The following is a 12,846-nucleotide window of genomic DNA, read 5'->3' as shown; positions in this document are numbered from 1 at the left end:
TTCCTGATAACTTGGCTTCACTCCCTCATAGGTCTTCCTGCTCTCTCCATCATTATTGCCCCGATCTTGGTGCGTTCCCACATCCTTGTCAATGTTCATGACCTCTTTCTGCTTCTGCCACAATTTATGTGTGACTCTCCGACCTCATCAACCAATGTGAACTCTCAACGTTTCAACCCTGATCTCCTTGTGCTCTCCACACCGTCTCATACTGTAGCTACTTCCACAGATCTCCATACCCCTGCTGGATCCTTCATTATTTGTGAGCTCTACCTCACTCCTCCCTCATCAGTCCTCATGCCCTCTCCCCTGTCTCTTTCCTTGATTTCCCTACACTCAAGGAAAAGGAAACTATTTCTAGTTAAAATAGTCATGTAGCTTTTGCTTACCTAAGGCTCTTCGTATCTACACCGATGCACATGTCTCATTACATTATTGCCAAGAAAATACATATTTATGTCTTTAAGAGGTTGGCTGCCCAGCGGGGATCTCCTTTTTCAATGTAAAGGCAACAATGCTGCACCTTCTTCAACACTGGAGTCATGACTAATCCTTATCTTTTCTATGTGTGGTTTTGAGTTCTGAGCGGTTTTGGTGTTTGAGCTGCACATTCCCACTTTATATACTGTAAATCAAATGTTTTCATGTGTCCTCTAGCTGAGATCTACCAGATGTTCTTCCTCAGCTTGGGTTCCATTACTTGCCCAACTTGCCTACTCAAGTGATATCTGGTATCACACTGACCATGACAATTTCCAAAACAGACAATTTACCCTAAACCTACAGACCAGTAGTTCACTCCATTCTTAAAAATTGTCAAACATGGCTAAAAATATGACCAACAACTTAATGAATTAGTAGTAAAGCGATTAAAAGCTAAAACCATTTTGTTCAAAGCCCAATGCAACCAGGCTATGGTTCAATACTCCAGTGGTTCCTCAGGTTTTCAAATCTGTTTAAAGCTTGCCATACACTGAATGAAACTCATGCTGTCATGGCTATGGGCCCAAAAGTAGAATTATCTGATGAATTATTAGTCAAATACTATTTAAAATCCTTGGAAATAGTTTACAGTAAGGTCCATATTAGGTAATGAATCTTCTCCTTGTCTGATGGGTCTGCATAGGACCCTTCCTTGTAATTCAAGGACTGAACTGGAACAACCAGGAGTTTGTATACCTAAACCATTACATTTTAGGTACCAATTGGACCAATTTAAAATGCCCAATTGAAGCAATGAGATTTGAGGAAGTAGCTCCAGACTTGAACCAATCACTCGACAAAAGACTGTTGGCCCTCCACATCCATGACCAGGCCCGGACTGGCAATCTGTGGGTTCTGGCAAATGCCAGAGGGGCTGCTGTATGGCTCCATAGAAAGTTACCATATAGTGGGCTGGTAGGGGTCTGTTTGGGCCTCTGTGTACTTGGAATGACAGGGCCTATTTTGATTCCCAGTCCAGGCCTGTCCATGACCAAATCTGACCAAAATGCCTGCTTTTGAAATGAGCAATCAGCTTAAAAACCCCGCTTTTACCCAACTGTCCTAAAACATACTATTTTTAACAACTAAAATGCAACAAGAGTTGAGTTCTAACATCTAGATCAATAGGACACCACTGCTTCAAAATGCCACTTGATTTTGTCAATTTTGCCACTTTTGATTGCTTGTGTATTTTAACACAGTTCCTACAAAGTACATGAAAGACGTTTAACACTGCACACAATTGGGTCATGGATTTCCTATAGTTACAGCAAGGATGATAAAAATGCCCTGGTACAATGAGTGCAAGCTCTGTGGGTCATGCCAATGGCAGATGTCTACTTTGGTGACCTGAGGTCTTTTACAGTGCTCAAAAGCCAAAATTATAATTAACGCAACAAACTAGAAACTCATGAGCGTAGGATCACAATGTACAATAAAAAAATTACAGTCTGACAGCTTGCTCGTTTATAGTTCTATGTTTAATGACATCTACATTTTTAAGACACCTTTGTGCCTTTTTTCATTTTTATAGACAGGCGGTGAATACACTGACGGTCGTTAACCCTGGCCAGAATCCTTCCCCAAAAAAGCAGTTTCTAGAGGAAGGCTGAATTTATCACCTGCTGTAAATATGTCTCCCGCTGAAATGTGTGCCCTTCATGGGCAGATGGAAGAACACACGCACGGCTAAAAGGTCTGCATTGTTCAGTATGGCATATTTGGTTTCAGTATGTTACCACTTCATTTACAAGTCGTCTAGAGCAGGGTGGTACAAATAAAGATGCCATCTGGTATAATTAACACTCAGGTGGTATGTTCCATTCAACTGGAGCCAGGCTCAGATGGAAAATTACAATCAACTGGTTTTCCCTATACTGAGAAAAGGGAATCGTTTTGGCCAAGTTGGACGCAACTTATCTGCATGGTGTGGTTTAACATTGCAAATTGTTTGGTCATCATACGGTCAAGTTTTACATCTAATGTCAATAGAAGAGATGCCGATTCTCAGTGCAGATACATTTGGATATTATTTTACAAGCAAGCACCCAACTCCACTGCAATTATATGTAGGGTGCCAATGTGCATGAAAAATGTCCATAAAGCTTTAAAGAGATTCTGTCGTGATTTTTATTTCTAAATTACTCTACAATATAAAATTTAATTCCGAACCCAAGTGTATTTTTTTTAGTTGTAATATTGGTGTGTAGGTGCATCTCAGGTTATTTTGCCTGGTCATGTGATTTCAGAAAGAGCCAGCACTTTAGGATGGAACTGCTTTCTGGCAGGCTGTTGTTATTCCTACTCAATGTCACTGAATATGTCACAGTGGGACCTGGATTTTACTATTGAGTGTTGTTCTTAGATCTACCAGGCAGCTGTTATCTTGTGTTAGGGAGCTGCTATCCGGTTACCTTCCCATTGTTCTGTTAGGCTATTGGGGGGCGGGGGAGGGAGGTGATACCATTCAAATTTACAGCAGTAAAGAGTGATTGAAGTTTATCAGAACACAAGTCACATGACTGAGGGCACCTGACAAACTGACAATATGTCCGGCCTTACACCAGATTTTAAAATTAAATATAAAAAAATCTGTTTGTTCTTTTGAAAAAATGGATTTCAGTGCAGAAGGCTGCTGGAGCAGCACTATTAACTGATGCATCTTGAAAAAATAAAAACGTTTTCCCATGACGGTATCCCTTTAAGATGGTGTGCAACTTCTGTCAGCACAGAATAAAGATGGTTACATACGGGCTGCTTTTTTTGGGTAACCCAATTGCTTGGCCTTTGAGTCAGTCATTTATTGTGCAATATGTCCGTGTAGAAGAGCAATCAGGTAGCACTAATTCTACTGATCAGCCAAAAGAAGATCAGTCAGATTGATATTGCATGGTAGCGCCACCTGATGGTTTACAGAGATCCCATACACATGGCAGTTGTGAGCATCTGTCACCCAAAACCTGGTTTGGGGATAGACTGTAGTAATTAAGGGCAATCATTTAAATGTAACCCACATACGCTATAATATATAAAATTCCTTTTGAGAAATCTTCTGAATACTTATTATTCTGATTACTAGATATTTACAATTGGATCCTACAGAATCCCCCAGATCAACTGCAGCCTGACTTATAGATGCCAAAATGAAGTGAGAGTGAATATAAGTAACTTACACTTAAAAGGAGGCACTTGTTTTCCTTGATAGCACCTAAACAGCCAAGAAAGCCAGTCACCATCACGACTGTTCCGATCACAATGACCAGATTCGCAGCTGACAGAGATGGGAAGCTGGGAGAAAACGTTGCGAAATTTCCTTGAGAAACGGACAGCCATATTCCCACTCCTAATAGTCCACAGCCGCACAGCTGCAAGAGAAGAGAAAAGGAAGTTATAATAATGCAGTATAATCCCAGGAAAAAAAACATGGAAGGCTAGATTTGGTTTTTGCTCAGAGATCTCTGAACTGCAACTCTAGAACCCTGCTGAATGACTCCCCTGTCTCCTTTGCATTTGATGGCAAAAGGTGTTATGGGCGACATAAGCAGGTTTAGAACACAATTTTCCTACTTAGGTCTCAGACATTGTGACTACTAGCATTCTCAGACATTGTGACTACTAGCATACTCCAACAAATGTGCATATCTTAGACCAGTGGTCCTCAACCAGTGGCTCACGAGCAACATTTTGTTCACCAACCCATTTGATGTTACTCCCAGCGGCCCCAAAAAAAGTGCTTATTTTTCTTGCTTGGAGGCAAGTTTTGGTTGCATGAAACCAGGTGCACTGCCAAACAGACTCCTGTAGGCTACCAGTCTACATAGGGACTACCAAATTGCTGCTCAAAGCCATCATTTGGAAACCCCAGGGACTTTTTTTTTCTTGCTTGTGTTGCTCCCCAACTCATTTCATATTTGAATGTGGCTCACTGGTAAAAAAAAAAAGGTTGGGGACCTCTGTCTTAGACTATGCTGAATACTGTTGTATTGGTTAGGAAAATATAGAATGATATCTGTCTTAAAATGCAGGCAGGAGTAAAGGTGGCCATAGATACAGATATTATCGTACAAAAGATCTTGGTGTATGTGTGGTGGGAGACAAGGCGACCAATATCAGTAAAAAGCCTTGGATATTGGTCATCTAGTTGAGCGGGCAGGACAGAAAATTTTGATTGGGCACCTCTGAAGGTGCCCCAATGCTAAATCATCAGATAGAGCTAAAGAATTATTTTTGCCTGCATATCTGACGATTCAGCTCTTAACTTTAGTAAAGTGGATGACAGATCTTTCCTATGACTAATGGCCACGGGAAAGATTGTAATTGTAGCATGTATGGCCACCTACATTCAGTAAGGCTCCTGCAAAAGGTCTTGCAGTATTTGGAAAAGCAACTCAATAAGGAAACTACAAGTTTTATAATGTAATGATACGGAACAATAAGACCAGTGCAGAGAGAGTTATAATGTAAACAACAGCTGAAGGTAATAGAAGAAGGGGTTCGTAGACAACTAGAGAAGTTTGTCCAATGCCAGGGTAAGGAACTCAGTCTTAACATGTAATAGGCAGCTGAAGGTTATAGAAGGATACCTACGTCTTCCAATGTAAGAGTAAATATCTCCGTAACTACAGAAGGCCTTAAAATGAAAGAATACCTGAAGGCCACAGTAAGGAAGCTTCGTATGGCAGAATGTCTTATAATTTAATTAGAAGGAACTAAACAAAACAAGTGGAGAAGGTCTTAAAGATACAACCAGTCCTAAAATATGAAAAAAAGGGACCTAGAAAGCTACAGAAATATTACGATGTAAAGGATTCAATACTACACAAGAAAGGCAGAAGGAACAAGAACTCATTAAGCCAACTCCAAGCTGCCAAGACAGCCTCTCAATTTCCTTGAGTTGGATGGTCTACAGATACAGCAGAGGTGGTTGTGAACATTTTCCTTTGTCCAAACTATGGTAGAGTGTGGTGGAATAGAGGAGCAAAATGTGTGCAGTTGACCAGCACGGTGCAAATGGGGTAGTGGAAGGAAAACCTGGAGTTGAAGGAAAAGATGGACTTGAAGGCACAAGTATATTGAGTACAACTGGATGCAAAGAATTATCTCTAAATTATATAAGCTTCTGGCTAATAAGGAGCCATTGGAGCATAAGTTTAATATTGGTATGCCCAGCACACACATTCTACATATCAGTATAAAAAAAAAAAAATATATATATATATATATATATATAAAATATGTTTACAAATAAACAGGCAGGCATCATTTGAATTATAAAGCAAGTAGGAAATACAGATCTTTTTGTCATTTATCATTGACAAAGGCTCCAAAAGACTTCAGTTGTCTAGAAAGAACTGAAGCACAGGTCCCCAAAGGAATTCAGCTAGAACTGCTTCCTAATTCTGCACATTTAACATTCTGAGAATGATTCTGCAGGTTGAGCAGAGAGCCGTATCGACTGGAGCCTAGTTGCCTGCGTGTCGTATCATAAACATTACTTTTCAGATCAAAGTGTGAAGAGCCATTAAACACTAACTGAATTATGATGTTAAGACCGAGCAGAACGTTTGTACTTGACTGTGTAGATTGCCATTATTGCCACTTTATAAACCTGGACAAATGGGGCTGCCCTTCCAGTGAGTGGTTTTTATAAAGGACTTCTCCAAAAGCCCACAAAGGAAGGGAGAAGCCATCGAAGATATAAAAGCAGTTTTCAGAACTGGCTAAACTATGACATGTTATAGAAAGGCTTATTCAGATTATCCTTCTATGTAGGGGAAACTATCGTTTAGATACCAATCTCGTGTATTGTTTATGACAACCATGCCCAGTCAAGTAGAACTCAAAATCCCTAACCTGCAGTAGAAGCAGCTGATGATACCCAGCTGGCTTACTAGTGATGGATTACCATAGGGAAGTCTCCCATCATTTAATAGTCTCCTATGCAGCTAGCTCATTGGAGACAGTTTGCTGAAACCATCACACTCTACAACAGTGCTCACCACTGGGCAACTTGGATTCAGCATTTCTATGATGTCAGCAGTCATATCCCTTTGGCTTGTCTGTTGACCTGCCTGGTTAAGTCAACATCACCCTACTGAATCCCATAGGTTAATTCTGAAAGATTAGCACATCCATGTCCCTTGCTCTGATGAAGAACATCAGAGCAAGCCCTGCTTTGGCTAGGGCTTATGAATTGGGATGCAGTAGGGTGATGGCTGGCATGATGAGACATTTCAACCAAGTTAAAGATAGACCTAGCATTCCATGTACAGATAATTCTGCAGAGAAGGCCTGTACCTTGGTCGCAATTGGAGGGAGGTGCACTTCGATGGAGAGCAAGCTGAGAGGACAACAACAGTGGGAAATGATTGGATCAAGTGGTGGTTGGTTTGGTGTGTGGACTGAAGAGGGGGGGGTGTTGTGAGTGAGTGAACAGCAGGCAGGGTAATAGATTAATCAGTATTTGCCTAGGATGGAAGGTGCTAGTTCTATGGCTCTGATGGAAACCATTTAGCACCATGTCAAGCTATTTGTATGGAGAAAGAAAAAAACATTACCAGATATTACACTGAATGCCTGTATGTTTGACAAATAGAGAAAATTTTGAGACAAGCAACAAATTGAAACATGTCTTTAGTAAGAATGCTAGACCTGCACCATTAATTATCATCATCATCCTCATGACTGCTGATCACTGTGAAGACCTATAACCCACCATCCTCATACTCTGAGGTCTATGAACTGGAAGAAACCCGTCTCGAAAAAAAATATCCAACCCAATTCAATTTTGCACTTCTAGTCAATTTTCCCCCGGCTCCTCAATGCAGCTCCTGTTAATCAAAGAGGCAGACAGAAAACACCCAACGTGAGCACATGCCACAAAATAAATGTTTCCAACACACACACAACGGAATAAGCCTGTGCTATAAATTCTGCTGCGGGACTGGACGGCGCATCGGTACAAAGGTAATCTTGCCACTGCATTGTACAATATGCAGTAAATGGAAATGAAAATTGGGGTGGGTGAGTGATATAATACCTAAGGGGGATGTACAGACATTTGTTTATTTGTATACTAAATTGAGATTACTTCCATCCCTGTCTTGTTGACTTACGCAGTCATTTGTTTGGATAATAAAGATCTGGGCTTTAAAACGACTTTCATTTTTATGTTGCCAATTGTAATAATGCCTAAAGAAGAAAGTGGTCAGCAGAACTAGTAGACTTTGCTATTTAAACGACATGTAAACCCATTCAACAACATAAGCAACTTTTCCGAAAATTCATTAAAAATTCGCTGTCGTTTTTAAAGGGAGTTGTAGAGTTCTGAAGGCTGAAAGTGCTGGTGCCTATGCAGCAGAAAACTGGTAATGCACCAAATCCATATTTTTGTTGCATTCAGCCAATTAACAAAGTGTGATCTATATATTAAACTTGAAAAAACATCCAAAATCGTTCAAAAATTCCAAAACGGAATCCTGGAATCTAGAAGAACCATGGGTAGGCAGAAGAGACTTAAGCTGGCCATGGACAAGCTGATTCTGATGAACGATCCCAATCTTCTGACCTGCCACTAACCATTCAGATTAAATAAAGTAGTAAAAGAACAAATCGGACGATGTTCTGCCCCTGACAGCAATCGTAGGAAAGTTATGGCTGACAAATAGAAGTGACAGTCACCTGATGATATCGTCAGATAGCCAATAAATGTCGTGAAAATTATCGTTAGCCGATATAAATCTTCTAACTTGACCGTTCGCCATGTTACATAAAATGACTTTGATTTCTAAAAACAACTCTATCTTTGCGTCTATGCCCCAGCTTTAGGCACAATAGGGGTGAGGGGTTGTGATGTGGGTGACTGGGTTTTTTTTAACTGATACCAAAGGAGATACCAAGAGGGTAATGTAAAACACATTGGAAAGCGCATCCAATCTGTAGGTAGCCTGCTTCTTACAACTATATCTAGGTAGCATGCACATCAACTGAAAGCTAACACCTTATTGGTTGCTATGGGTTACTAGATCTGGGCAGACTTTGTGCCTTTAATTACTGTCATGGAAATTCAGGAACTGAAGAAGACAAAGTTTATTTGACACAAGCTCCATGGATTCTGAACTTAAAAAAGAATCAGAACCCCTGAACAAAGGAACCATTTATAGATTTGTAAAAAGGGAGTTTCTGGTGGGAGAGCATAGAGATATTGCCTCACAGTACAGAAAAATAAATAACTGCTCTTACAACCAAGCAGGTGGCTCTGCCCCAAGACCAGGGTACTAATGATCGAGACTAGCTTGAGAACAGATCATAACCATGGGCATTTGGCAACAATATATTTGAATGTCTTTCCAGCTGACCCAAGGTCACCCATTCCGATTAGAAGAAAAGAGGTTCCAGCAAAATATTGGGAAGGGGTTTGTTACAGTGAGAGCTGTGAAGATGTGGAATTGTCTCCCTGAATCAGTGGTACAGGCTGATACATTAGATAGGTACAAGGAAGGGTCGGATGCTTTATTCACCAGTAGCTCCTCCCAGCAGACAGGAGGGAGGCAATGAGATTAGAGGAGGGAAAGGGGTGTTACAGGGAGAGCTGGGAAGTGAATCAGTGGTACAGGCTGATACATTAGATAGGTATAAGAAGGGGTTGGATGGTGTTTAGCAAGTGAGGGAATACAGGGATATGGGAGATAGCTCACAGTACAAGTTGATCCAGGGACTGGTCCCATTGTATCTGGGAGTCAGGAAGGAATTTTTTCCCCCTCTGAGGCAAATTGGAGAGGCTTCAAATGGGGTTTTTTGCCTTCCTCTGGATCAACTGGCAGTTAGGAAGGTTAAAATAGAGTTCAAAGGTTGAACTTGATGGACAGGTGTCTTTTTTTTCAAACTAACTTACTATGTAGTTGTAATTAAAAAGAAGAAAGGGTCCCTATATTCAATTAACCCTAGCAACCAGCGAGTAGCGTAAAAGAGGGAAGATAAATAGAAGATCCAGACCAGGAAGTCAATGTAACTTAAATAATACAAATAAAATTCGAAATCAAATTTAAAAAATGTAAATCCAACCTCAAAATTCTTATTTCCTGTTTCTGAGGCCACATCCCACATTTTCAATATTTAATATAATTTAGATTTTATTTAATATAGATGTAAAAAATAATAAAGACACGAAAAAAAAGGAAAAAGCAATGTATTTCCTTAAAAGATGGCTGTATTACGGATGCATGAATTCACTATTTTGTATTTGGCCGAACCCACGAATCCTTCGCGAAAGATTCGGCCGAATACCGAATTCGAGTTTGCATATGTAAATTAGAGGTGGGAAGGGGGAAAACATTTTTTACTTCCTCCCTAATTTGCATATGCAAATGAGGATTCAGATTCTGTTCGGCCTGGCAGAAGGATTCGGCCAAATCCGAATCCTGCTGAAAAAGGCCAAATCCCGAAACTAATCCAGGATTCAGTGCATCCCTAGTTTAATAACATTAAATAATGTTAAAGGGATACTGTCATGGGAAAAAAATTTTTTTTAAAAATAAATCAGTTAATAGTGCTGCTCCAGCACAATTCTGCGCTGAAAACTATTTCTCAAAAGAGCAAACAGATTTTTTTTATATTTAATTTTAAAATCTGACATGGGGCTAGACATTTTGTCAATTTCCCAGCTGCCCCAAGTCATGTGACGTGTGCCTGCACTTCAGGAGAGAAATGCTTTCTGGCAGGCTGCTGTTTTTCCTTCTCAATGTAACTGAATGTGTCTCAGTGGGACATGGGTTTTTACTATTGAGTGTTGTTCTTAGATCTACCAGGCAGCTGTTATCTTGTGTTAGGGAGCTGTTATCTGGTTACCTTCCCATTGTTCTGTTGTTTGGCTGCTGGGGGGGGGGAAGGGAGGGGGTGATATCACTCCAACTTGCAGTACAGCAGTAAAGAGTGATTGAAGTTTATCAGAGCACAAGTCACATGACTTGGGGCAGCTGGGAAATTGACAATATGTCTAGCCCCATGTCAGATTTCAAAATTGAATATAAAAAATCTGTTTGCTCTTTTGAGAAATGGATTTCAGTGCAGAATTCTGCTGGAGAAGCACTATTAAGTGATTCATTTTGAAAAAATGTTTTTTCCCCATGACAGTATCCCTTTAAATATTACTTCCCCTTTAGCCTAAAACCATCCTAGGTTTAAAGACATGTATCAGGTAAACAAGTCAATATATTTATGTCTAAGGAACTAGCTACATGAAAGAGAAATAGCTGCTGAATTGCATCTTGGGTTCTTAATCGCCTGCCACAAAAACCTGATGTATTAGCAAAGGCAATATTAAAAAATATCTTCGCTCTACTGGATGAATCGAGTCCTCTCTGATGAATACTCTGCTTTACAGCCCTGATCTGCAAGACATTATTTTTTATGCAATCCCAGGCATGTAATAGTCTTGTTCTTCTTCGTTCTGATCATACACGGATAAAAGCAGGGTTATAACTCACAGTCAGTTCAGAAGAAGCGCTTCCATTCAGGCAAGAAACACCATTATATAGAAAACGATATACAATATATGAAAAAAAAGGTGTTTTTTTCTTCTTCTAATATAACAATCCCAAGGGAGAAACCCATCTTCCAACCCTATGAATTGTTCATACGAGTTATTTGATTAGTGCCGGATTATATAGCCGGATCAGAACAGATGGCTAAAGGAAATCCGTCCCGCTATATACAGTGTACATGAAAGAAGACTCCGGAGAAGAAGTATTTATACTGCAAATAGCACTAAGCAGATAGTTTAACTATTTCATCATAACCTATGGAATGTTTTGGATCCATTTACTTACTGGCTGTTAATTTGCCAGAAGAGAACTCTAAAGTCCTGCAGAAGTTATGTGGAGCATTGTCTCTGATAGAAATATGTCACTTTTGCAGCAAACTGACTCATTTTAGAAGACCCTGGATGCACGTTCTAGATAAAAATCATGCCCTTTAGTGCTTATTCAGCAAGCATTTTTGTCTTGGGTCTTGTAGAGGTTGCAGAGATCAGTGCAGCCCTGTTACTGCCCACCCTAAGCACATACATACAGGGCCCTTTTGTACCCTGTACCTGCTGGTGCTCCCTAAATTGCACCTCTGAAGGATGTGCAAAGTTATAAGTAGGGAGCAGAAGAAGAAACGTCTAGGTATCACCTCCAGCCTACCATCATGAATATACAAAGGCCGCAATGTATTCTTGGGAAGAAGGGCAGGTTCATGTACCCAATTTTGGAACACAAGGGCCTCTACCCATAGGCACTGTCGGAGGATAAGCTGTGAAGAACATGGTGGCTGTTTTTTTTTTTTGCAGGGATGTGTTTGTTAACTTTGTCTATTTAATAAAAAGGATAGGTTAATGCAAAGGTTGTTGGGCAAACCTTTTGTGAGGGCCCAGATATTTCACAACAAAGTTATAGATATACAAAAAACACTGAGCAATGAACAACAAGCTCATTTGCACCACTGATGGTACATAGTGTAATAACTTTCCATGGTTTATGTCTGCTCTACTTTCCATGGCATATGTATTCTCTACTTTCTGTGCCCTACGTCTTCTCTACTTTCCATGGCCTATGTCTTCTCTACTTTCCATGGCCTGTGTCTTCTCTACTTTCCATGGCCTATGTCTTCTCTACTTTCCATAGCCTATGTCTTCTCTACTTTCCATGGCCTATGTCTTCTCTACTGTCTGCGCCCTACGTCTTCTCTACTTTCCATGGCCTATGTCTTCTCTACTTTCCATGGCCTATGTCTTCTCTACTTTCCATGGCCTATGTCTTCTCTACTTTCCATGGCCTATGTCTTCTCTACTTTCCATAGCCTATGTCTTCTCTACTTTCCATGGCCTATGTATATTCTCTACTTTCCGTGCCCTATGTCTAATCTATTTTCTATGGCCTATGTCTTCTTTACTTTCCATGGCCTATGGACAATTAGACAAGCAGTCACCTTGTACCATGGAGAACTTGACTTTAATATGCACCCCTATAATTATCCGCACACAGGAGCTTTGCCTTGTTAATTGACTCACCTTTAATGAAGTTCTCCATTTGTTAGTTCAACACAGAATGTTCTTATAAATGTTGAAATTCATTAAAAAGACTTAGAGGATGAATAGTTTAGTTTCTGATCTTAAAGTATTGAGTTAGTGATATGTCATTTGCAGAGTTCAGACTAATTAATTCAGCAGCCAGACAGTCTTAATATAGTTCTCTGCTGGCCAATAAATCATAGAATACATAAATTATAACATCCTATTCATATACAATGGAAGGGAATATACCCATGCAAACCATAGATACAAATGAGATATTAATTGTTGGCAATGGAAGGTTGTTTTCAAAC

At 40.0% G+C, this 12,846-nt stretch overlaps 1 protein-coding gene across 3 annotated transcripts in view; it reads right to left on the bottom strand.

Annotated features, from left to right (window-relative positions):
• Positions 1–12,846, bottom strand: part of tspan9.S (tetraspanin 9 S homeolog) — a 227,307-nt gene that overhangs the window by 23,624 nt on the left and 190,837 nt on the right. For all 3 annotated transcript variants that reach the window (XM_041587649.1, NM_001093585.1, XM_018254298.2), the window contains 1 exon segment: positions 3,657–3,848. In XM_041587649.1, coding sequence (XP_041443583.1) covers positions 3,657–3,848 — 192 coding nt within the window.

Source organism: Xenopus laevis, chromosome 3S (assembly GCF_017654675.1).
Source record: "Xenopus laevis strain J_2021 chromosome 3S, Xenopus_laevis_v10.1, whole genome shotgun sequence".
In the NCBI taxonomy this organism is placed as follows: Eukaryota; Metazoa; Chordata; class Amphibia; order Anura; family Pipidae; genus Xenopus; species Xenopus laevis.
The sequence above is the reverse complement of the archived record's forward strand: the minus strand, read 5'-3'. Positions and strand labels throughout refer to the sequence as shown.